The sequence below is a fragment of the Ochotona princeps genome, chromosome 13, assembly GCF_030435755.1.
Source record: "Ochotona princeps isolate mOchPri1 chromosome 13, mOchPri1.hap1, whole genome shotgun sequence".
Taxonomy (NCBI): domain Eukaryota; kingdom Metazoa; phylum Chordata; class Mammalia; order Lagomorpha; family Ochotonidae; genus Ochotona; species Ochotona princeps.
This window is the reverse complement of record NC_080844.1, coordinates 48256185-48281933: the sequence shown is the minus strand read 5'-3', so window position 1 is coordinate 48281933 and position 25749 is coordinate 48256185. Positions and strand designations below refer to the sequence as shown.

The 25749-nt window shown below is 44.7% G+C and overlaps 2 protein-coding genes and 1 long non-coding RNA gene across 3 annotated transcripts; 2 read left to right on the top strand and 1 right to left on the bottom strand.

Annotated features, from left to right (window-relative positions):
• Positions 1 to 5: 5 nt before the first annotated feature.
• ATP5MK (ATP synthase membrane subunit k) lies at positions 6 to 6426 on the top strand. Its single transcript, XM_004579885.3, has 4 exons — positions 6 to 143; positions 5113 to 5208; positions 5288 to 5380; positions 6327 to 6426. Exons 2-3 carry the CDS (start codon positions 5122 to 5124, stop codon positions 5375 to 5377), a joined length of 177 nt encoding a protein of 58 aa, XP_004579942.1. The 5' UTR covers positions 6 to 143; positions 5113 to 5121; the 3' UTR covers positions 5378 to 5380; positions 6327 to 6426.
• On the bottom strand, positions 6411 to 22454 carry TAF5 (TATA-box binding protein associated factor 5). Its single transcript, XM_004579886.3, has 11 exons — positions 21881 to 22454; positions 19881 to 20118; positions 15841 to 16156; positions 14911 to 15074; positions 14663 to 14798; positions 13591 to 13711; positions 12358 to 12487; positions 10474 to 10638; positions 9690 to 9867; positions 7580 to 7757; positions 6411 to 7464 (listed from the first exon to the last, which is right to left on the bottom strand). Exons 1-11 carry the CDS (start codon positions 22443 to 22445, stop codon positions 7250 to 7252), a joined length of 2406 nt encoding a protein of 801 aa, XP_004579943.1. The 5' UTR covers positions 22446 to 22454; the 3' UTR covers positions 6411 to 7249.
• On the top strand, positions 22200 to 22998 carry LOC131481781 (uncharacterized). The gene is made up of 2 exons (XR_009246553.1): positions 22200 to 22326; positions 22754 to 22998. It is a non-coding gene; the product is annotated as an uncharacterized LOC131481781 (long non-coding RNA).
• Positions 22999 to 25749: the final 2751 nt, after the last annotated feature.

The following is a 25749-nucleotide window of genomic DNA, read 5'->3' as shown; positions in this document are numbered from 1 at the left end:
GCGGACAGGAAGCGGAAGGGCGGGATCCGAAGCCGTTGCCAATCAATCTCTGAGGCGGAGGAGGAGGGTTCTTCCGGCCGGGCCCAGTGCGCTCTCGGTGCTCGCTGAAGGACGTGGGCTTCGGGCTTGGCGGCTTTGAAAAGGTGGGTGAGGGAACTTCTGGGTCGCACCTCGCACCTCCTCTTGGCCTTGCGTGGAACCTGCAAGTGTCTTTTTTATTGGGAGTGGGGATGGCGACGACGACGGGTGGGGGAGCGGGGAAATGGAACGGGGCTGGGGAAGATGAGGTTCGGGTGTTATAGGGGAAACTTCGGGGCGAGGGAGAGAGTGACGAGGGGACAGACGCTCCTCAAGGTCTCCCCGTTTCCGAAGACCGTTAGATTGCCCTTTCTAGTGGAGAAGGAGGCTGGCTGCGAAAAGGTTTCCCAAGGTCACCTGCCTAGGACTGTGACCCATAAAGTGGCCTCAAGAACCTCTTTTCTGTGTGTCCCGAAGTTAGTTTCGTTTTTTCATGGAGCGGTGCTTAGGGAGCCGAGCCTCCTTGACCGCGTCGCATCCCCTGCCGGAGCGAGACACACCAGGGGCGGCGAGCATCTGCTGGAGGCAGGGGGATCCTTGCCTAGCAGGTGCCTAGAGGGGGGCGGCTCCCTGTGGGGGTGACCCAACAGGACAGAAGAGGAGCACTGGGGAGCAAGTAGCAAGGGCGCCTGGTCCCGGTGCACCTCCAAGGAAAGGAGCCAGTGCACAGTGGAGAGGGGCATGGCAGGGGGCACGAGCATGCCATCGTGGTTGTCAGGGTCGTCAGACACAGAAGTGAAGGCCCTCTTCGCCGTTTAACATTAAATCCCAGGAATGGGCCTTGTTGTCCTTCATGAATATGGATTTCTGAATTTTGTGTGACTCGGGGATGTCAGTTCTACACGTGAGGATTCCTGATCTTTACCGTCAGGTAGCCTGCAGTTTGCCCAAGGTTACAGACCAACAGGATTTCAAACTACAGCCCATTGTTTCTGTCACTGGCGCCGTTCCGACTGCCTGCCATCGCAGCCCCAAGGACCTAGACCCAGTCTGGGTTCCTATACACACCCTTTCATGCTGTCAGAATTAGTTTTCTGGGGACTGTCTCCAGCATCAGCCTGCGTCTTTTTGTGTACATTAGAAATGTAAGGCACATTCATTTTGTTTTATTTGAGACCTTTGCTGAGTCCAGGCAGATAACACACTGCTTGTGACTCCCTCATCCCACATTGGACAGCCAGCTAGCATCCTGGATGCTCTGCTTCCACACTTGTTCCCTGATGCTCCTGGAAGGCAGCAGAGGATAACCTAAGTGCTTGGGCCTTTACCACTCAGGTGGGAGGCTTGGATCGAGTTCCAGGCTCCTGGCTTCCAGCCCCTTGACCATTGCAGCCATTTGAGGAGTGTATCAACAGATCAAAGCTTTCTGTTGCTTTTTCTATAAAGAAGGTATATGTATGGATGGAAAAAAAAGGATGTAGAGCGAGAGTTAGTTTGACTTCGACACTGAATCTTTTAAAGAGGTGGGCTAGGTGCAGGACACTGGCATTTTATGATTTGTACAAAGTGAAGCCCTGTATTGTTAGACTTTCTCGCAGAAGCGTACTTCATAGCCTAAGATTCCACAAAATAATCATGAAATGAAGGGAGCATTCCTTTAGTAAGTTTTAATAAAATGAAACTATTTATGTAAAAATCACAACAAAAAGATTTAACTTAATGGGGATTTTTAAAAAAGATTTATTTTTATTAGAAAGGCAGATATACAGAGAAGAGAGATGGGCCCGGCGGCGTGGCCTAGCGGCTAAAGTCCTCGCCTTGAACGTGCCAGAATCCCATATGGGTGCCGGTTCTTATCCTGGCAGCTCCACTTCCCATCCAGCTCCCTGCTTGTGGCCTGAGAAAGCAGTCGAGGATGGCCCAAGGATTTGGGACCCTGTACCCGTATGGGAGACCTGGAAGAAGCTACAGGCTCTCTGGGTTTGGACTGGTTCAGCTCTGGCCTTGCGGTCCTTGGGGAATAAATCGTTGGACAGATCTTCCTCTCTGTCTCTGTGCATCTTTTTTTTTTAAAGATTTATTTATTTTTATTACAAAATTAGATATATAGAGAAGAGGAGAAACAGAGAGGAAGATCTTCCGTCCAATGATTCACTCCCCAAGCAACTGCAACGGCTGGTGCTGTGCCGATCCGGAGCCAGGAGCCAGGAACCTCTTCCAGGTCTCATGTGGGTGCAGGGTTCCAAGGCTTTGGGCTGTCCTTGACTGCTTTCCCAGGAAACAAACAGGGAGCTGGATGGAAAGTGGAGCAGCAGGGACAGGAATTGGCACCTTTGTAGGATCCTGGTGCTTGAAAGCAAGGATTTAGCCACTAAGCTTTCGCACCAGACCCTGATGGAATTTTCATAACTTGGGCTTGACTGCTGAAGAGGCCTAAGAAAGATGGATTTCCTTTCTTGGTCTAAGAAATCGTGTTCAAAATTAAGGTCACTTGTCTTGAATTTTCCTTGCCAGTTCTTTTCACATGAATGCCTCTGAAGGCTCTTGAATGGTAAAAGGGAAGCACTGGTTTCCACAGCAACAGCTCTGCCTGCTCACTCGCCTTCCATTTCATCAAGAGCCAGCTGAGTCCTTGCCACTGCCCACCAATCTCAGCCAGCCCATCTGTGTTGCCAGAGGACTCAGTGTTGCGTCCGTTGTGGTAGATAGGTTCGGGATCATGCAGTTTCACCTGTTGCTCTAGTGGCCTTTTCAATCAGTGTTTGCCATTTGTTATTAGAAGACTATAAGATTCACAGGTGCTTATGGATGGGACCCTTTGTAAAAATTTGCTGTATATTTTTTTCTTTTTCTTCCTATATAATTTTTAAATGTCTCTTTTGTTTCTTTCCAGTACTGAATTGTTTCCCAAATTTTGATGTGTGTCAACATTTAGAGATTTTATTAAAATACATTGCTGGGTCCTAGAGGTTTTTGTTCAGTAGGCTTGGGAAGCACCTGAGACGCTGCATTGCCACCTGGTTTTTGGTGATTCTGATGCCGTTAGTCAAAGGACCCAACCTTGAACCATTGGTAGATCCCATAATATCTAAAGATAGGATTCTTACATATTTAACATCGCTTGGGGGGCTCTTTCCATGTCAGTATACAAACATGTATGTACTTTGTATTTCTTTTTTTTTTTTTTTAAGATTTATTCGTTTTATTACAGCCAGATATACACAGAGGAGGAGAGACAGAGAGGAAGATCTTCCGTCCCATGATTCACTCCCCAAGTGAGCCGCAACGGGCCGATGCGCGCCGATCCGATGCCGGGAACCTGGAACCTCCTCCGGGTCTCCCACACGGGTGCAGTGTCCCAAAGCATTGGGCCGTCCTCGACTGCTTTCCCAGGCCACAAGCAGGGAGCTGGATGGGAAGTGGAGCTGCCGGGATTAGAACCGGCGCCCATATGGGATCCCGGGGCTTTCAAGGCGAGGACTTTAGCCGCTAGGCCACGCCGCCGGGCCCTGTACTTTGTATTTCGTACCATAGTTTTTTTGGGGTTTTTTGCTTTCATAACAGTATTTCATTGGTCATCCTTGAGCAGTATGATGTGTTTCCACCTTGTAATGTTTTCATAAAGGTTAATTCCTTGAGATTTTGTTTTGTTTTTAAAGATTATTTATTTTTATTACAAAATCAGATGTATAAAGAGCAGGAGAGACAGAGAGGAAGATCTTCCGTCTGATGATTCACTCCATAAGTGACCACAACGGCCGGTGCTGCGCCAATCCAGAGCCGGGAACCTGGAACCTCTTCCAGGTCTCCCATGCAGGGTCCCAAAGCTTTGGGCCGTCCTCGACTGCTTTCCCAGGCCACAAGCAGGGAGCTGGATGGGAAGTGGAGCTGCCGGGCGCGCTCAAGGCAAGGACTTTAGCCACTAGGCCACACCGCTGGGCCCTGTTTTTTTCTATTTCTTTGCCTGTTATGAAATTGTCCTTTAGTTTAGCTTTTTTTTGTTTTTGTTTTTGGCAAATTATTTGTGAGATGATAAAAATATTTGCCAGTATGTTCTTCAGGGACTTTTACTTTCACCATTTGCCTTTAGATCTTGTTTTGGTGTGATAAGGATTCCATCTTCCTCACCACCACAATTTACTAAATGACCCCTTATCAACCCTTCTGCTCTGGAAGCCTTATGTGTCAAGTGTAAAAGGTACAATAGTAGGGGTTATGTGGGTTGGTTCCCCCGCTCCGCCTTAGGAGATTTATTTTACTGAGAGAGGTCTTACATCCACTGATTCATTCCGCAAACTGCCCAACAGCCAAAGCCACTTCAGTAAAGCCAGAAGCTTCTTTCCACATGGGCGCAGGGGACCAAACACTTGGGCCATTTCCAGCTGCTTTCCCAGGCCCAATAGCAGGAACTTGGATCAGAAGTGGAGCAGCCGGGGTGCAAACTGGCACCTATGTAGGATGTTGGCACTCTAGACAGTGCCATGGCTCCAGCCCAAAACCTTCAATTTTCTGTTAATGATACATCTTGTTAAATTTCATTTACTTACTTGCTGGATCACTCCCCATATGGCCACAATGGCTAGAGCTATGTCAGTCAACAGGAGTCTTGGGGTCTCCCACATGGTTGCAGGATCCCAAGGACCTGGGTCATCTGCTGCTTTCTCAGGCGCATCAGTAGGGAGCTGGATCAGAGCATCCAGGGCCCAAACCAATGGCCTTATCGGATGTTGGGACCACAGGTATAGGCCTGACCCCAATGCAGCCCCAACCTCTGGGTTTCAACTAATCTTGTAGAGTCAGGAATGAAAATGTTTTCCCAGCTTGGCGGAGCAGAAGGTGAGCTTAGTGTTTACTATATGGTACTCCTACTTGAAATGAGTTGACATATTGATCCTGGAATGTTGGTAAAGATAGCAGCTGACAAAGTTTTACTTTTGAAAGCTTCTGTCATAAGCAGGGCTTTTCCCACCATCTATGCTACTGCTTTGTTAGGTGACCTAGAGATAAAAATTGACAATATTTAGCTGCACTGACTGAGCTGTTAAAATTTTTGAAAAGTTCTCCCTAACCAATTTTTTTTCTTTTTTTCTTAAGATTGAAATCATGGCAGGTCCAGAAACTGATGCCCAATTCCAGTTCACTGGAATTAAAAAGTATTTCAATTCTTACACGCTCACAGGCAGAATGAATGTAAGTATTCATACTTTTAGGTAGTTACATGTTAGATGAATATAGGTGTGACAACTCTCGTCATTCACTTTTCTTTCAGTGTGTACTTGCCACCTATGGAGGCATTGCTTTGCTGGTTATGTACTTCAAGTTAAGGTCTAAAAAAACTCCAGCTGTGAAAGCAACATAAGTGGTAAGAAGTTCATTCCTGTTAACTGATTGTATCTAATTTTTAAAAATTATTTTTATTGGAAAGGCAGATTTACAGAAAGGCTTTTTAAATTTATTTTTTTAATATCATTTTATGAATTTCATGAGAAAAAACTTTCATCTGCTGGTTTACTGCAGATGGCTGCAACCAGAGCTGAGCCAATCAGAAGCCAGGAGCCTCTTCCAGATCTCCCACATGGGTACAGCGTCATCCTCTGCTGCTTTCCCAGGCCATAAGCAGGGAGCTAAATGGGAAGTGGAGCAGCTGGGACATGAATCAGTGCCCATGTGGGATGCTGGCATTTGTAGGCTGAGGATTAGCCAGGTGAATCATTGCACCAGCCCGTGTCTGTAATCTTAATAATTGAATACAGTAACTATATGAGTCATGTTATGTTTTTTAAGTTTGCTGGTTTCTAATCTTTATAGTATTTTTTTTCTTTTAATCCCCATGATCCTGTTTTGCTTATGAACGTGTGTTGTTAATGACTATCAATCTGTTGAAGTGGCAGGTGGTTACATGGAAAGCCCCAAATCCAAATCTTCCTTTAAAGTAGTGCTACCTCACAGACAAAATGTTTTTCTAGAGTTTTTCTCAAATCTGAAAACTGTTCATCTTAGGTAACTACCTGTTCCAGAATGTGATGGTCTCTGGCCTATTCCTGACAGTACTTTGCTGCTTAGTGTTATTTTAAGTACTAAAGGTTTCTAGTAATTTGCCTTTAGGATCATATGGAATAATTGGAAGCTCCTTTGTTAAAGGTAGGTTAGTGTACTAGGCTGAGACTTTTTTAAGTTCAGCTGACTTTTGAGAATGTGATTGATTTAAATCAGTTCTGGGGATGCAAAATCTTTATATTGGTAATAATTGAAGTCTTAAAATCACGGTTGAACATATTTATGTCTCACCTGTTTGTGTTTGTTTATAGGATGACAAATTGTTTCCCCATCCACCCCCATGACTGAAGAAGCTAATTCAACTCAACATGTGGTAACTCAGTTTGTACAATAAATTATGAACCTGGAAAAGCTGGTTGTCTTTATTTACAAGATATCAAAAATATAAAAACTGTACAAAATGCAACAAAGGCAAAAACTGGCAGTGACTTGGTCTAAATCTTTTAGTTTCCCAATGCAAGGCTCAGTACTGGAGGTAAGCAACTGAAATGTCTGGCTTCAAGTGTACTAGGTTGGATGTAGCTGTTTTAGCTGAAGTAGAACATGGAAGCTAAATTTATTCACCTGGTTTAAAAGTACTTGAGTGCACTCAGAACTTAATAGGCATAAATCTAGATGCCAGTGCATGGCTGTACTACACTCTACATCTTAGAGAGCTGTAGTTTACCCCTACCCAGTTACATACAGTCCACTAATCAAGGGTCAAGAACAAATGTTAGTGGGTCTTTTAACATAGTGCTTGATGCCATACAGTAACTACATTTTTACAGCAGAAACACATGCTCTTAGAGTTCTTCAGCTAAAATTCAAGATGTTATTAATTTTACATTTCTTAATTTGAATCTTGAAGCAGGATGTATTATTGAATTTTTTTCTAAACATAATAAATTAAAATAACATTTGAACAGAAAATGCATAGTTTCCACACAATCCAAAGCACCATAAATGTCCCCTCCACGAACATAATACCTCTATTCAACTAACGGAAATTAGTTAAATGTGGTTGCTATAGAAACGTGGAACCGTCCTGTTCAGATTTTCCAAGCAGCAGCATACTTCCAGATCCATATAGATAAAAACATTCTTTGTAGCTTAAATAATCACTGAGGTATTTGCTTTTAGTCTCCCTTTTTCAAACAGTAGCTTCCAAAAGGTCTTCAATATTGATGGTTTATTATGGACTGTAAGCTCCTGCAGCTAGAACCAGGTTTCTTCGAGTAAAATGGAGGTGTACAACTGGTGTTGATTTGGTCATATATGTTCCTAGCAGTAACTCCTGTGAATTCTCAGGTAAGTTTATGTGCCCAGTGGCTGTAGTAAAGTCATCAGTCTCTAAATCTTCAAATGCTTTGATAGCATCCCATAACCGAACTGTATTGTCCATTGAACCTAAGACAAAGCCAAGGAGACCATTAGTTGCATCCACATTTTAGATGACATCTTGCCAAATATAATCTATGTGTTTGTTCTGTTAAGTATTTACCATAAAACCATTCACATTTACCTGATGCCAAAATTTCGCCATCTCTACTGAACCTAAGTGAGCAGACTGTATCAGTGTGGCCTTTTAATTCTCCAACCATCAAGCCATGTCCAATATCCCAAAGGAGTACTCTGCCATCTGTTGCTCCTGTAGCCAGGAATCTCCCATTGGGAGAAAATGTCAAGGAATGAATTGGTCCCTAGAAAATAAGCCCATGGAAAGGATCAAAGTGGAGTTAAGCATATCTTTTTACAAAGAATTTTACAGTTTATTGGTATGATTTTCAAAATGTGCACACGGGCTGACGTTGATAAAACCACTGCCCAAGACACCAGCATCCCATATGATATTTGTTCAAATCCCAGCTGCTCCAGTTAAGATCAGGTAATGCTGGAAAAGCAGCAGCAGATGCCCCAACTAAGTACTTGGATCCCTAGATCCTGCACCCATGTGGATAACCCAAATAAATAAAGATCCTGACTTCTGGCCATTGTGGTCATTTGAGCAGTGAACCAGCAGATCTCAGTCTCTTCCCTCCCTTTAAGATTTATTTTTATTGCAAAATCAGATTTATGGAGAAAAGGAGACCGATCTTCCATCTGGTGGTTCCCTCCCCAAATAGCCACAACGGGCAGAGCTGAGCTGAAGTTAGGAGCCAGGTGCTTCTAGGTCTCCCACACAGGTGCAGGGTTCCAAGGCCTTGGGCTGCCCTCCACTGCTTTCCCAGGCCACAAGCAGGGAGTAGAATGGGAAGTGGAGCAGCTGGGACGTGAACTGGTGCCCATTTTGAAATCCCAGTGCTTGCAAGTTGAGGATTTAGTCATCGAGCCATTATGCCAGGTCCTATACTCCATATTTCTAATGCAGCGACCTGCTAATGGGCCTGGGAAGCAGCAGCTGCTGATTAAAGCACTTGAGTTCCTGACTCCCACATAGGTAACCACGTCAAGTTCCTGGCTCTGGCTCGGCCCAGCCCAGCATACTGTGGTCATTTAGGAAGTGAATCAGAAGATGGTAGCCAGCTTTGTCTCCATCCCCACTCTGCCTTTCAAACAACCTTTTACAAAAAGAAACAAGATGGGGTCAGTGCCATGGAGTTGTAAATGAAGCCTGTGCCTTGGCATCCCACATGGGCACTGGTTCAAGACCCAACACTTTCACTTCCAAATCCAGTTCAGTGCTAATGTACCTGGGAAAGCAGAATTAGAAAGATGTAATTCTGAGATCCTGCACTTATATGGGACCCCAGGAGTCCCTGGCTCCCAGTTACAAATTGGTGCAGCTGCAGCCTTTTGGGGAATGAACTGCGAATGGAAGATCTCTTTCTGTCTTCTCTCTGTAGCTCTGCCTTTCAAACAAAATAAACTGGGGCCCGGCATGATAGCTTAGCGGCTAAAGTCCCTGCCTTGCATGCACTAGGATTCCATGTGGGCGCCAATTCATGTCCTGGCGACCCCCCTTCCCAATCAGTTCATTGCTTGAAGCCTGGAAAAGCAGCCAAGGATGGCCCAAAGCCTTGGTATGCTGCACCTGTGTGGGAGACCAACATGAAGATCCAGGCTTCTGGCTTTGAATCGGCACAGCTACAGCCATTGCAGTCACTTGGGGAGTGAATCAACGGACAGAAGATCTTCCTCTGTCTCTCCTCTCTGTATATCTGACTTTGCAATAAAAATTAGTCTTAAAAAAAAAAAAAAAATGAAAAATAAATCAGGCCCAGTGCAGTAGCCTAGTAGCTTAAGTCCTCACCTTGCATGCGCCAGGATCACATATGGGCACCAGTTTGAATCCCCGCTGCTCTACTTCCCTTCCAGCTCCACTTCCTGTAGTCTTGGAAAGCAATAGAGGACAGCCCAAAGCCTTGGGACCCTGCACCTGTGTAAGACCCGGAAGAAGCTCCTGGCTCCAGATTGGCTCAGCTCTGGCTGTTGCAGCCACTTGGGAAGTGAACCAGCAGACAGAAAATCTTCTCTCTGTAAATCTTCCGTTCCAATAAAAATAAATGACTCTTTAAAAAAAAATAAATTTGGGAGGCAGGCCAGTGTATAAGAGAGTCTTTCTCTAGTCACTCTGCCTTTTAGCTGATGAAAAATAAACATCAGTGTATGCTAGAGCAATTAATATGAAGTACCTTGTGTCCAGTGAAGATTCTTACACAGTTACCATTCAAGACATCCCAGAGCCGTACAGTTCTGTCTGCAGAGCCCGTAGCAACATAATTAGAATTTGGATGGAATCTGGTGCAGTTCACATCGGCTAGATGGCCAGCAAATATCCTTAGAGGTTGATAGTGATCTGTAGCCCACAGCCTTTTTAAAAACATTCAAAGCAAAAGATACTTAGCAAGCTATGGAATACCAAAATCCTTTCCAGAATAAATACAGAGACATCTAGATGAAATGGTTCCAAATAAATTACATGATTAAGAAGACAAAGTGAAACTCACTTATGAAGATAAAAGTTCATTTGGAATAAAAAATTTTAAACTTTTGTAGTTGTTTAGATACATTCCCCTCTTCTCCTAGTTTAACCTTCAGAAAAGCACTTTACCTGAGTTTTGGCTACTCTATAATTCATTTCTAACCTGAGCTACTTTATACTTGAGTTTTAAGGAGGTGCCGGAAACAAAGGTGCTGACAATGGTAATGGACAAAAAGGTTGCACAGGTGGCGAGATGAAGTTTGTTAACCTAACTACAAAAACCAGGGTTATAACAAAGTAGACAGGATCACAGACACAGTAATAATTCTGACTGAAAATCATTTTTCAAACAAGGAGTTAGAGCTGTTGATCGTCCCCAAAAGTTGGCCCTGAATAGTGAAAGTGAAAATGAGTTTGGCTGGAGTTTTTTAATTCCCAACAGGAACCATTCTGTTGCTTAAACACACCCAGTCCTGAGATCATAGTGTTCTTACCGAGCTACACGGTCGTGGCCCCCTGACACAAAATAGTATCCATAGGGAGAAAACTGTGTGTCCCATACTGGGTAGTTGTGTCCTTTATATCCTACTAAGCAAGTAAATGTTTGAAGGCTCCACAATCTGACAGTTCCATCCTCTGAAGAAGAAAGCAGATAGTTCCTGAGAAAAGAGAAGGTGACATAGTTAATTCCCAAAACTACTTCGGTCACTTGCCCAGGTTCTCCATACATTTGGAAAATATCCTATATACAGCTAACTAGCACCAACATCCTATTTTTAAATCACAAACGGCATTCACAGTGGAATGAGCTGAAAGTACTCAACAAATAAACAGTAACTACCTAAATGCTAGCTCTGACACTTTGCATATACTGAACACCACTGAGAGGTTCAGTTACTTTTAAAAACTTAGAATCTATTGAGGGAAAGTCAAAACATAATGAACAAAAAAGGTCAACTGAGAAAATTTAGAAAATATTACTTAAAGCAAATTTTAGCTTAAAACTAAGATGCTATTTTTCAGTTTGTATTAACTACAAAAAATTAAAAAGTACTCTTATTGAAATATTAAAAATCTCATACACTAATAATGATCTTCCTTTACAGGAATAAGTGCCACAGCTGAATGCTCAGTAAATAGTACAGTGTTCACTGAAATCAGAGGTTTCCTTCAAGTAAATATGTACAATCTGCCTATACATTACCAAGCAACAAAAGCCTTAATGAACTGAAAGTTATTATCTGAGTAATATACTAAAGGTTTTATGAATGCACAATGCCCTATTTCTCCTATTTCTGTAGAATGTCATATGAGGGGGGGAATTAACTATGTGCCTAATGAGTAAAGCTTGCAGCGGGGGCATCCCATATAGGTGCCATTCGAGCCCTGATTCTCCACTTGGGATCCAGCTCCCTGTTATGGGCCCCTGCACACATGCTAGAGACCAGAATGAAGTTCCTGGCTTTAGACCAGGCCAGCCCTGGCCACTGTGGCCATTTGGGGAGTGAAGCAGCAAATGAGAGATCTCTGCCTCGCTCTCTGTAACTGTGCCCTTCAAATACATATTTAAAAGAGAGAGACAAAGATGATGATGAAAAACAATACACAAGGGGGGCCCGGAGGCGTGGCCTAGCGGCTTAAGTCCTCGCCTTGAAAGCCCCGGGATCCCATATGGGCGCCGGTTCTAATCCCGGCAGCTCCACTTCCCATCCAGCTCCCTGCTTGTGGCCTGGGAAAGCAGTCGAGGACGGCCTAATGCATTGGGACCCTGCACCCGCGTGGGAGACCTAGAAGAGGTTCCAGGTTCCCGGCATCGGATCGGCGCGCACTGGCTCGTTGCGGCTCACTTGGGCAGTGAATCATCAGACGGAAGATCTTCCTCTCTGTCTCTCCTCTCTGTATATCTGACTCTGTAATAAAAATAAATAAATCTTTAAAAAAAAAAAAAAAAAAACAATACACAGGGTGACACTATGGATTCCTATTCCAAAATCTAAAACAGTAATTTCACATTTTCTCTTCTAAACCCTCTCAGTTCTTTTACTTACAAAAACAACTGATCACTATTTGACACTAATATTAGGAATATGTTTTAAATTTAATGAAGTACCATGAGACACAATGCACAGCCTTTACTAGAGTTACACAAAACCAAAACAAATTTTTACTACCAGTAAATCCTGAAGTTGTGTACCTTAGTTCTTTTTGGATATACATTATCCTGTATGAATTCCAAAATGCAAAGATTAAGAAAAGTTATAGGCAACCATGAATTTTTGTAACAGAATATTTCTACCATCTTCATGTTTTCAGTAGCTAAGTTTTACATACTACCAATGTAATATGGCAGTACATTATTTTTATTGTTTGTATTTTACCTATCCGGGCTGAAGCTGGCTCCATAGACAGGCCCACTGTGACCATACAGAATCTTCAACTCACTTGCTGTTTTCTCATCCATGATTCTTTCTAAGACATCATCCGATTCTTTGTCTATGAGGCTAAGATCTAAAATGTTCCAGAAATATTGACAATAAAACATATTCATTAAAAACATTCTAAAACAATCACAATTTATAAGCGAATGTAACATTTGAACAATTCTTCCTAAGACAACACCAATGTGCTGAGGCCGCTAAGGGACATCACTGCACAGTGTGCGGCACAGGAAGCTAAGGTGCAGAGCAGCTGCTGGTCTCCTAGAGTGCACACAGCTCCTGGGTTTTGAAACTAAGACAGAAACTCAGTTTTCTGCATTCTGACACAAGGTTTCACAAAAACAGTGCTTGTCCCAAGTACCCTTGCCATATTCTGCTGCCTTCCCAGCCGCCTAAGCATGGAGCTGGATTGGAAGTGGAGCAGCCAGATTTTGAATTGGTGCCCATATAGGATGCAGCACTGCAAGCATTGTCTTTACTTACTACACAATACCAGCTCCAGAAATATTAAAATATTTTTCAGTAACATAATTAGCAAAAACTTTCTCTAGGGGCTAACCTTTGGTACAATGGTTAAGACACTGCCAGAGACACCCCATCCCTTAATCTGAGTCCTTGGGCCTCAGTGCAAGCTCTGCCTCTAATTCCAGCTTCATGCTAATGCACATCCAGGGAGGCAAGAAGTGTGAATCAAGTACTCAGGCCCCTACCACCCACACGAGAGTCCCAGCTGGAGTTCCAAGTTCCTGGTTCCAGCCTCACCCAGCCCTGCCTGTTATAGGCAATTGGGGCCGTGAACCAATGAAAAAGAATACATTTCTCTTTTTGTCCCCATCTTTTCCTCTCTGTAATTCTGAATTTCAAATAATATATTTTTTTAACAATTTACATGGCCAAACAGAATATACTTTCTCACTCCTTATAAACAAGCAATGACAAAATTTCAGGTTTTAAGAAGTTTCTAACTTAACCCCCTTACTCTACAGATGAGAACACTGAGGCCCAGAAAATGAAGTCTAGCATCCAACCTCCTGATGGACACTCCACTGTTATTTTCATTGTTGAGAACGTCAGTACCTTGAGTTAAAGCAAAATTAGTGAATTGCTACAAAGATCACAATCTCTTGTATATATTCCATAGAATGAATATTTACATCCTTAAGTTCATCTTACCAGATGCTTGCTTGACACTGCGAAGCTTTTTGGGTGTCACAGACCATACTCTGACAGTGGAATCTGCAAAACCTCCAGCGATGAGACTAGAATCATCAGTGACATCCACTGCAGTAAGGCCCTGCATTCAGAAAAATAAAGTTCCAAATTAAACAACACTGTTTCAGGGGAAGAGTGCTGTGGCACAGCACATTAAGGCACAGTCTAGGATGCACACATCCCACATCTGGGAGCCTGTATAGTATCCCAGCTACTCTGTACTTCTGATCCAGCTCCCTACTCATGTGGCTTTGAGGCAGGCAACCATGGCCCAAGCACTTGACCTACTGCCACCCATGTGGAAGACCCAAGAGTTCCTGACTTCCAGCCTTGGCCTGGCATAGCACTGGTTGTTGCCAGCATTTGGGGAAGTGAACCAACACATTGGTATCTCTATCTCTGTTACCCATCTCATTATTGTCTCTTTCTCTCCCACCCCTTCCCATTACTCTGCCTTCCAAATAAATGTCTTTTTGAAAAATACTGTTTTGAGGAAAAATTGCAATCACAACTTAGAAAACACATAATGATGGCTATTTTTTTCATATAAAAGATGATTTGAGCTTTTGTTCTCCTACAGCAGCAGGTACATGGAGAGAGTGTTACCACTAGTCCCTTTTCCACTTCCCATGTTTGGAGCGTGCAAGGAGTGATGTTAATCACATTTATCATTTATTACGGCTTACAAGGAGTCTCTAAAGACACAGAATTCTTGACATGTAAGTGTATACAAGTACTTAGACCAGGTTCAGAAGACGTGGGCTGTAGTTTCCTCCACAAAGGCTGGCAGGATTTCGGAGCAGTGAAGGGAGCTGAGTGAAAGCGAGAGTCTGGTACTTCCAAGTTTCTAATGGTCTTTTAGACAGTGCTCTCTATCTGCTCCGCCCAGCATCCAACTCCCCTTTCCTTATTGCTGTAATTCTGAATTATATCAAGCTTTCAAATAAAACATCATTTTATTTAACACGTTTGTCTTGATACCACAATTTTAAATGGCTCTCCACAGCAGAAACAGTCCCCCTGTTTTACTAACCTGGTAAGCATTGAGGAATGTGTAGAAACAAATGGAGGGTAAGCAGTCTGGGCCAAGGCGTACTCGTTTGGTGGTTTCTTTCATATTCATTATCTTATCCAACTTATCTGAGTCTTTCAACTCAGGAAGAGGGATTCTGTCAAAGAAAAACAGACTGGAAATCACTCTATGGCTATTAGCAAGCCTGGCCTCTTTGAGACAGACTGCCTTGCACCTCCACACACGTTCCTGGAATCTTCTTTTCTCACCTGTTCTGAGGTGGAGCATTGGGATCTTGCTTTTTACTTTTGGATCCGATACTATCTTTTCTAGGCTTTTTCTTTTTAGGTTTTCCTTCTTCATTTTCTCCCTCTTCATCCTCATCATCCAAAGGTACCTCAATTTCTGGTTCTTTTAATAAACCAAAAAATACCTACAAGTTAAGAGAACCAACACTTAAAGATTTTTGTTTATCTATATACCCCTTTCACATATTGATAGGATTAATCAAAAAGTACAGAACAGTAACTTACACCCTGCAGCAGGGCTCTGTACTTATTTAACCAATAGCAATTTCCCCCTTTTCCATTACAAACAAGACCCTGATTTTATTGGAGCAGCAAGTGCTTAATAATAATTTATGCTCCCAGGCTCCCTGGCAGTTAGGAATGGCCATACAACATAATTCTGGCCACCAGATGCACACAGAAATATACTGGGTATGGTTTTAAGGGGGAAAAAGTAACTTTCCTGATAAAAAAAGGGAGGGAGCCCAGCAAGAATCTGCCTTTTGTCCTCCCTCTTCCTTTTTGGAACACAGCTGTAACGCTGGAGCCACAACAGCCACTCATGAGCACAAAGAAGCAAGCCACAGTCTAAAGATGGTGGACCAGAAGCGGGCAGGAGCCAGGGACATCCATGGCATGATGGAGCTGCTGTGGCAGCACTGGAAGGCTTTCCTCTAGAACCATCTTACTCGAGGAAAAACCTCTTGGGTTTCAGACATTGTAGTCAGGTTTCTTTCAAATGTAATCATTCCCCCAATCTCACATATATACATAGTCCTTAAAACATGAAACTTTACATACAGTGTCAAAGTATTCCCAAGCTAGCTACAACAAAAATGTTTAAGTTATTTAGATGTCAATGCTACAATTTTTCATCATCTGCATTACATAGTTCTTAGTTTTATCCCATACCTTTGATTTGTTTGCCTCTCGTTTAGCCTCTCCTGCCAAACTTCCCACCATCGCATCTATCTGCTGCTTACTACGCGGCATCCCATCAAAGATGTCAATGTAGAGGTGCTCCTGAACTATGTTCCATATCTGATTGTTCTGTTTCTCCTGAAGATGCCTCTTCAAGAGTTGGTACGAGTCACGGGAAATACGCAGAACAAATTTACTTGTTCGAAAATCCAACATGGTCTCATTCCCTTTCATGTGTTCCTTTTTGGTAAGACTAGATAATACTCGTAGGTCATCCTGGTAATAACATTCCTGATCTCCATGGAACCTGTTTCAGTGATTTTAAAAAGTCATTTTTCAATGTAATCGTTAAGGGATCCGCCTCTCCCCCAAATATTTATAAACCATCCCAGAATATTTTCAATGTAGTAGTCTCAATCATCCTGAACCAATAAACTATACGATCAGAAGGAACTAATTTCAAAATGGTTATAATTCAGTTTCTGAATTCATCTTAAAAATGACCAATTCAATTATCTAATGAAATCAGCAAAGATAAAAGAGTTTTACATAAATACCATAAATGAGTTAAAAATGCCTGCCACTGATAGTTTCTTTTGAATCCACCTTTAGCAGACATTTGGAAATGTCAGGATTCATATTTTACTAAATTTTATGTTTTATCAAAACCCGCTTTAAAATTTTTTTTATTATGGAAAATTTCAAACACATAAAAACAGAAAACAGTATGATAAACTAAATGCACCTATCAAAGCCCCTCAACAATAATCAGTATATGACATTCTCATAAACCCAGTACTTTCAATAATTTCCTATGCATTTAATAGACATTTATTTAAATACCAATATTTTTATATTACGACTCAAGAACAATTTTGACATAAAACAATGAACATTTTCATTTACTCATTATTAGCACAGGTAATTCAATAAAGCCTTCAGTCTTGGTAACAATTGATAAACTTAAGTATACTTTGGTTCTACAAATTTTTAATTTCCTAATAAAGTAAAGATATATATTTGGCACTAATAGCAGCAACCAATATAAAATGCTTAGTAAACAGTGACAAAACATAAGATTAAGGCTTCTGTTTTGATACATAGCTATTATATCTGGAAACTGCTTGTATTACCCATTATGACTCATCAATATGTGAACTAAGTTAGGTTCTGTTCAAGATTCGAGCGAAATTAGAAATCTCAGCCTCTTGGTGTTTTCTGAGTCACAGAGAGTGGGCACAGGGTCCTTACAAGGGCTGAGGCTACAGACAACACTAAGAGAATTCTCTGGTGCTCAATTACTCAGGTGGGGACAAGGCTATGCTACAAGACAAAGAACAGAAGGCTTTTTGAAAATACTACAAGACCCGGTTCCAGCGGCGTGGCCTAGCGGCTAAAGTCCTCGCCTTGAAAGCCCCGGGATCCCATATGGGCGCCGGTTCTAATCCCGGCAGCTCCACTTCCCATCCAGCTCCCTGCTTGTGGCCTGGGAAAGCAGTCGAGGACGGCCCAATGCATTGGGACCCTGCACCCGCGTGGGAGACCCGGAGGAGGTTCCAGGTTCCCGGCATCGGATCGGCGTGCATTGGCCCGTTGCGGCTCACTTGGGGAGTGAATCATCGGACGGAAGATCTTCCTCTCTGTCTCTCCTCCTCTGTACGCTGAGCTCCAGAAACCTTTGTTCTCTATTCCTTCTACTGGGCGGCCCAGTGTCATGGAGGAACGTAATGGTCTGGGTTCCACTCTTCCCCGGTCACTGCTATTTGTCTGGCAAGGCCTGGCTTCCAGCTCTACTCAAGCCTGAAATGAGCAGCTCTCATTCAAACTGCTGAGCGCTGCTTCTTTCTCAAATACTCTTTTCCCTTGACTTCTGTAATTCAGTATTCTCCTAGTTTCCTTCCTCCTTCTCTGACTTGACCTTTTGTAATTCTTACAACTTGACCACTACATGGAGCTCCTCCAGACTTGGGCCTACTCTTCTCATTGACTCACTTCCTAGCCTCCTCAAGACAATCTCATCCAATCCACTGTTGCTGCACACAATTTATAGTTCCCATCTCTACTTCTACTCTGAGCTCTATAATACTGTCCCCCTATCAACCTGCTATCTCTTAAATGGGTCAAAGGTCTATTCAAATCAAAACTCAAAATCACTGCACAGCATGACAAACCAAATTCTCATCTCGGCTTATCTATGTTCAGTGAGGGGCACCCAATCAGCAAGTGATCTGAGACCTGGGCTTGTCACTGACACGTCCATCTCTCTCATCTTCATACCCAACCCATTAAGTCTCTCAGTCATGGGAAAGGCTTTGGACCTTTCTCCACTGCTTTCCCAAGCCTCAAGCAGGGAACTGGGAAGAAGCGGAGCAGCCGGGATAAGAATCGGCACCCATGTGATCCTGGCACATGCAAAGTGAGGACTTTAGCCACTAGGCTACTGCGCCGGGCCCTCACTTAAAGTGAAGTCTACTTCACTTTAAGCACCACAATCTGGGGCCCGGCGGCGTGGCCTAGTGGCTAAAGTCCTTGCCTTGAACACCCCGGGATCCCATATGGGCGCCGGTTCTAATCCCGGCAGCTCCACTTCCCATCCAGCTCCCTGCTTCTGGTCTGGGAAAGCAGTCGAGGACGGCCCAATGCATTGGGACCCTGCACCCGCGTGGGAGACCCGGAGGAGGTTCCTGGTTCCCGGCTTCGGATCGGCGTGCACCGGCTGTTGCGGCTCACTTGGGAAGTGAATCATCGGACGAAAGATCTTCCTCTCTGTATATCTGACTTTGTAATAAAATAAATAAATCTTTTAAAAAAAAAAAAGCACCACAATCTAACACAATGTTTCTCAACAGGGTTACTGCTGGTATTTCAGACAGCACAACTCTTGGTTAAGTGGGGCTATCCGCACACACTAGAATATTTAATATTCCTGATTCTCCCTACTTGTCTTTATGACAACCAAAAACACTTGCATACATTCTCAGATGGCCTAGAGGAAGAAGGGCTGTCACCTTCAGACAATAATCTCTGAGATTGGTCAACTGAGAGTCACTCTGTCCCATCGTCATCTATTTTTCTCACTGCATAAAGGTTCTTCCAAAATGCATATTTAACAGAGACATGGTCCTTCAATGACTCCTATAGCAGAATGCCTCACTGGCTTCAACATCCCTGTGCTCTTTTTTTCACATAACAGAACAACTGGGTATTAGCTGGGTTCGTAGAGCTCAGATAAAGCCCATATTTCCTACCTCCCCCTTAACTAGTGATGGGCACTGACTGATAAGATATATAAACAGAAGTGTATACAACTTCCAGAAAGGATGGAAGTTAGCCTCCTGCTAACCAGAACTGCTGGGGCTGGAGAGCCATCTTATGCCATACAGCAGAAGTGCATGACACAGTTGGTAAGGCAACAAGACTGAGAGCTTGTGTCCCTGATACTTAAAAACCCACCGTATTAATCCTTAGCTTCCTAACTTTGTGAGAAAGGGAAATAAACCTTTATTATACCTAGCCTCTGCTGTGTAAGTTTTCACTTAACCTCAGTTTGTATAACTATTAGATTATACTTACATAGATTCCTACAGCTCCTAAGATAAATTCAAAATAAAATTTGTGCTTTCACTGACTCAAATTTACCCCTACCCCAGGAGAGCTCCCTACTGCTCCTAAGACAAAGACCCTCAACTTACCTTACGAACCTGCATGCTACTCCAGACCTTACCCAAGCCCTCAGCTCCACGACGTACCTTACCACCTCACTGTCTGCTCCTTCCTTCAATTTTTGCAGCTCCCATGATCCCTCCTGGCACAGAGCTTTCATACATGCTGTTCTTACTTCTTTTCATTTGGTTAAATTCCTATCCAAACTAGCTTTCACCTCAAGCATCTCTCCCTCTTCCAAGACTTCTCCGAACAGGCCAAACCCCCATCACTTTAGACTATTCTCCCTCACAAAGTACTTTCTGACTTATCATCTTACATTTGTGGAATTACAGATGTGTGTGTAATATATGGGAAACTCCACATACTTTTCAAAGAATGATTTGGCTTCATTCTCGTGTTGATTGTAGACTAGCTCCAAATACATGTGCACAAACAGGGGATAAAAGAGTTGGGATAATTCTGCCCGATGGCAGTCCAGGGAACATTCAATGAAGTGTTTGAGTCCACTATAGTACTCTTCATACATTGTGGGATCTCCTTGTTGGCTGTAGGCTGATAACACAGCACTGACATCTGGCTGGTCTTCCACAGCTACAATTCCAACTGTTCAAAAAATAAAGGACAACCTTTAAGAAAATGAATTGATACGTGCGTGACCATGGCTACTTTACTAACACCCAGAGGTGAGTTGTACTCGGGCGTTTGCCCTTGTCTCTCACCCTCTTTAACACAATCACATATCCTTTGCATGGAATTCCGCACTTGTCTGCTACCCTGGCCAAAATCCCATCAACATGTCCATACCTTAAGATAAAACATCATGCCAATAACAAAAAGGCTTAACACCTTTTTTTTTCCTGGAGATATCTATTTTAGAGACAAATTACATAAACACAGAGATACGTAAAGCAATTCTCTCAAAGTTCAATGCAAGATAACACCCACCACTCCGCACCCTAGAGTACCAGCCACACACTCTGAGCTACTCAGTACTTTGTGACGTTCCTTGAACATAGCCTATCTTGTGTGTCTCTTGTACACATCTACCACCTCTTATAAATGTAGGCATTGGCAGGGCCAGAGAGCCATGCCTAATTTTCATCTAGGAACAGTAATCAACTCAATTGTTTAAAGCCATCTTCATAGCCCCAGTATCCAAGGAATATGATGCATTCAATTCTAATATACGAATACCAAAAGTACATTGGTCAATTAATGAATCTGGGTAAGTTAGAAATCTGAGCAAATCGTACAGTGTAGATGTAATTGTGGGGAGATACTATGATGGCCTCTCTTCCTCCTCACTAGTCTCTCAATTATGATCTACAAATTGAACAAGTTTCAGGATCAGGGTGGCTGCAAAACAGCCAGTGGTGTAATTCATCTTACACTTTGTGCACACAATTCAGTAGTTAGAAGAGATTTCTCAATCACATATTTGGAATACAACACCATGTATTCCAACTTCACTTGCGGCAATGCCTCAAAGATTAGGTCACATAAATACATATTAATTTCGCTGGAGGCTGTGCAATGGATACTTCATTTTCATCAACATTTACTGCTGTTTCAGATCACCTTCGAGCCCTCGTGACAAGTATGAGTTTTACCGTAGGGGGTTGGGACATTTGCTGGGACAAACAGAGGTGTTTTCAGGTGTCAGGGCTGAACAGAGTAACCTTAGGACAAATGAGTTAATATCACAAAAGCAATAGAAGCAAAGACAAAAAGGCCTGTCCAACGTATGGCTCCTAAACATCCGAGTTTCAAGCTGTGCCACACACGCACACTTCTTAGACGCGTGGATTGAGAAAATGCAGATTCCCGGTCTTTACCTCTAAGTGTCTGATTCACTCAGTCTGAAATGACGCCCCGGAATTCTCAGCCTCCAGAAGACACACAGCACGCTGGTACCCAGACTTTGCTTTGAGACATACTGCCTGCACCATATGCCATCACTTGCCCTGGCTACAGAGCCCAAGGTTAAGTCCCTTGGGAGCTCACAAGAAGTAATGTCTGCCTCAGTGGAACTGTGAGAATTAAGATTACAAAGTGTTCATAGTGTTCACATGCGAATGCGCCGAATTCCACCAACACTAAAGCTGTAAAGCTGCCGGAGCCCGAAGGTCCCCGCCTTCCCGCGCCCACCCTTCCCCAGCAGCTCCACCACCGCTCGGCTCAGCCTCTCTTGCAACTGACAGCTCCGAGGAGGGCTTGACTGCGCAGCCGGCGCACTCGAGAAAGGGGCGGGCATGCGGCCCTAGAGGCGGGTCCAGGAAATTCAAAACAAGCCCGCAGAGGTGCAGGCCTGCCAGCCCCTGCCTTCCCGGCGAGCTCCCCTCGGCGCCGGGACCCCGCGGCTCACCTTTCCCCGGAGCCGCAGGACCTGAGGCTGAGCCCGAGACAACCGTCGCCCCCGAAGCGCCGGTGCCCGGAGGGTCTGGGGCCGCGGGGCCGGGGGCCGAGGCGGTGACCCGGCTGAGAAGCGCGCTAGTCGCCTCAGCGCCCGCGCCATCCACCTCTCCCGGGGCTCCGGAGCCCGCTCCTGCCTCCTCCAGCAGCCGGGCCTCGCGGCGCAGCGCCTCTTCCGCCTCGCGGAGGTTGCTCTGCCGTAGAAACTGCAGCACCGCCAGCAGAGTCTGTCGGTCGTGGGGAGCGCCGGCGTCTGGGGCAGCGGCGGGAACCGGGGCCGCCCCCGCCGGGGCAGCAGCGGAGACAGCCACCGCGGGCTTAGGGGTCCCGCCATCCCCGCCGGCCGACGATGATGCCGCCGCCGCCACGTTCCCGCCACCGCCATTGGGGCCGTTGTTGGTAAGCCCGACGCTGCCCTCGCTTGTGCCATCGCCCGCCTGCGGAGGTAGTAACGTCGGCGGTCCCTCAGCCTCTAGCTTGACCGCCACCTCCGTCTGCTCCTCCGCCAGCGCCGCCATCTTGCGGCTGAGCCACCTCGCGCCGTCAAGCGTGGTTGCGTTTTAGCCACATGGAGGGCGGGGAGGGGCGTTTCACGACAGTTCTGGCGGGCTATTTACGGCAGTAGGCGGAGCTAGAAAGGAGGGGAAAAGGGCTGGGAGCGAGAGCAATTTTCAAAAAGGAGCTGAGGGCCGGCAAGGCAGGAAGTGGTAGTTGGTGACGCCTGTTACTTTTGCCTGAGGGTAATTATTGTTTATTGTAGGTCAGTTGTGTGTAGGCTTTGTGATTGACGTTCTGCATTATTAGACGAACGCCTTTAATTCCACAGTCTTTACAGGTGGCTTGACTCCAACGCAAAGAATTTACTGAATAGCTTGACCAGTCACACACACGCAGTGCTAAGAGTCACGATTCAAAGCCATGTGCTTAGCCACAGAACCCGCGTCACTTGCCAGAAGGAGGCTTCCGAAATACTAGTAATGTTTGACTGGATAGTGGTGATTTTTTTTTTTTTTTGCAGTACTTTTGTAAAAATGTAGCTGCAGGCTTAAATAAATTCTGTGAACATTATCACATAGATGTTCGGTTTCGATACAAAATTTTCAAATACCAGAACTCTGTGAAATTTTTAGGTTGCCTATTCCTACTATTGTCCATCATGTACTGTTATGGAGTACACTTCATGAGAAGCTGGGCTACTTTTCGTGCATTTGAACCTTGTAGCTGTGTGGATAGATACAAGCAGGGAAATGTGATGAAGACATTGGGTAAATCTGACAAAATTGTTCAGGTTTTCTGCTTTTGAGGATTTAATCGCCTCCTTTGACTCGGCTTGAGAACTGAGTGACCTGGGGAAAGTTACTTAACTCAACATATAGAAGTTGCCTAAGTTCTTTTTTGTTGTTGTTGTTAAGAATTATGTATTTATTTTTACTAGAAAGGCAGATCTAGGGCCTGGTGCAATAGCCTAGTGGCTAATGTCCTAGCCTTGCATGCACCAGGATCCCATATGGGCTGCTCACTTGCCTTCCAGCTCCTTGCTTGTGGCTTGGGAAAGGAGCAGAGGACAGCCCAATACCTTGGGACCCTGCACGCACATGGGAGACCTGGAAGAAACTCCTGGTTCCTGGCTTCAGATCAGCTCAGCTCTGATCATTGCAGCCACTTGGGAAGTGAAGCAGCAGATGGAAGAGCTTTCATTCTGTCTCTCCTTCTCTGTGTAAATTTTGCTTCTCAATAAAAATAAATAAATCTTTTAAAAAGTTAATCAAGATGGCGAAATAGGGTAAGGACACATTTAAATAGATGGAGAGACATTAGCCAGTGTGAAGCAGAGAAGGCACATTCCAGGAAATAGGAGAGGACAGAGTGACAGCAGAGGGGCACCTGGAGACTGACAGGCACAGGAAAGCAATGGACACAATGGTGTGGTATTGCAGTGACCGATACACCAGCAGCATTCAGCCAGCGGTGATCTGAACTGCACCAGCAGCCAAAACTCCACTGGAATAGGGGGTGAGTCACATTAGGCAGGGCCATGACACTAACCAGCACGCAAGAGAACCAGGTCCAGGGGTAGATTCTGTGGGGGATGTGTGGGCTCAACCCTGTGGCAATACAAGTCCCACTGGTTAGCTCAAGAGTTGAGGTGGGGATGGGCTAAGCTGGGTTTGACCATGGAACCTGCCATCGCTCAGGGTACAGGGACCAAGAACAATCTAGGCAGAACAATCTACACAGCTCCCGAATGTGTATCCTAAAACAGTATGTGGAGCAGTCAGGGCAGCAACATTCACTAGCTCATACAAGACCATGATGGAGGGGCAGGCTATGCTGGACAAGCGAATAACACCCACTGGCATGTATGAAATCTAGGTCTATGAGTAGGCCAAGTAGGATAATGTGGGAAACTCCCATAGTGGGTCATAACTGCTGCTGGTGATCACATGGTCCAGGCCTAGGGGTTGAGCAAACAGGACAAAGTAGCTCCAATTATTGGCTAATGTGTTTTGGATGGGGGTGGACTGGGCAGGACCGAGCAAACCTTAGCTCACCTGCAAGAGCAGAAACCAGGCTGGATCACAGGTCATGCCAGGCTAGATTGTTATACTTACTGGTTTGCATGAGCCATGAATGGGAGCAGACTGAGCAGGGCCATGTTCCAGCACCTACTAGTGAAAGCCAGGATTAGGGGGCAAGGGCGTGTCAGGCCAGGCTACAGCATCCAAATGCAAAAGATCGTGACAGCTGAGGGGCTATGCCAACCTGTGCCAGAGCAACCACTGGCACATGCAAAATCTGTCGCTGGGAACAGGTCTACTTGGGGACCTAAGGAGACACCCTGGCTGGGTTGTGGGACCAGAGTGGGAGCTGGGTTCTGGTCTGGATATGCCTGTGGTGTCCCTTGGCACAAGTGTGGACTGGGGCTGGGTGTGCCAGACTGGGTGCCAACTGGTGCTCATGAGGAACAGGGTAGGTGTAGTATTGGCTTGGTTAGGTTTATGCCTCTTCTGAGCCATATGTGAGCTGTGTCTGTGTGTGGACCAGCCTTGGCTGGGCTGTAACACTCAACAATAAAAACCTGAATGGGTATAAGTCTGGTCAGGAAAGGCCATGTTCCTGCTAGGACAGGAGATGGAGTAAGTAGGGCTGGCCTGCTGGGGTCCGTGCAGTGGATGTGGGGGACACAAAGGTGTAAAGAATTCTTGCAGGGCCGCAAGGAATTTCCAGCTGCAGGGCAGGGCCCAGCGGATGTCTCCACAACCACCTGAATGCAGCTCCACCTTCCTGCTTGTGGCCTGGGAAAGCAGTTGAGGACGGCCCAATGCATTGGGACCCTGCACCCGCGTGGGAAACCCGGAAGAGGTTCCAGGTTCCCGGCTTTGGATCGGCACGCATCGACCCGTTGCGGCTCACTTCAGGAGTGAATCATCGGACGGAAGATCTTCCTCTCTGTCTCTCCTCCTCTGTGTATATCTGGCTGTAATAAAATGAATAAATCTTTAAAAAAAAAAACAATTTTCCTAAGTACCGTTATAAAAGTGTCCATCTTTGCCACTGTGATGTGTGCTATCCCCTTTAGATACTAGACGCTCATAAATATGCTCCTATTTACTCATGGATATTTCTGGATTTTTCCATTATATTTCTGGCTTGTGTGTTTGTTCATGCAGTAGTACACAGTGTTTCTTTCTTCCTTTCTGTTTTTGGTAGACAGATAAATTCTAATTGTGAATTGTACATGTGAATGTGAAGGAAGAGGGACAGAAGCGCTCCTCCCAGGGGAAAGCCAGGTAATGGGTTGCCTCCTGAAAAGAGACAGGG

Bases quoted from the DNA above. Each gene is read 5' to 3' on its own strand.
- ATP5MK (XM_004579885.3), top strand. From the start codon at position 5,122: ATGGCAGGTCCAGAAACTGATGCCCAATTCCAGTTCACTGGAATTAAA. The intron at 5,209-5,287 runs GTAAGTATTCAT...CTTTTCTTTCAG, and splicing joins CGCTCACAGGCAGAATGAAT to TGTGTACTTGCCACCTATGG.
- TAF5 (XM_004579886.3), bottom strand. From the start codon at position 22,445: ATGGCGGCGCTGGCGGAGGAGCAGACGGAGGTGGCGGTCAAGCTAGAG. The intron at 15,075-15,840 runs GTATGGGATAAA...CTTAACTTGTAG, and splicing joins GAGAGGCAAACAAATCAAAG to GTATTTTTTGGTTTATTAAA. The intron at 9,868-10,473 runs GTAAGAACACTA...GTTTTTAAAAAG, and splicing joins GGCCACGACCGTGTAGCTCG to GCTGTGGGCTACAGATCACT.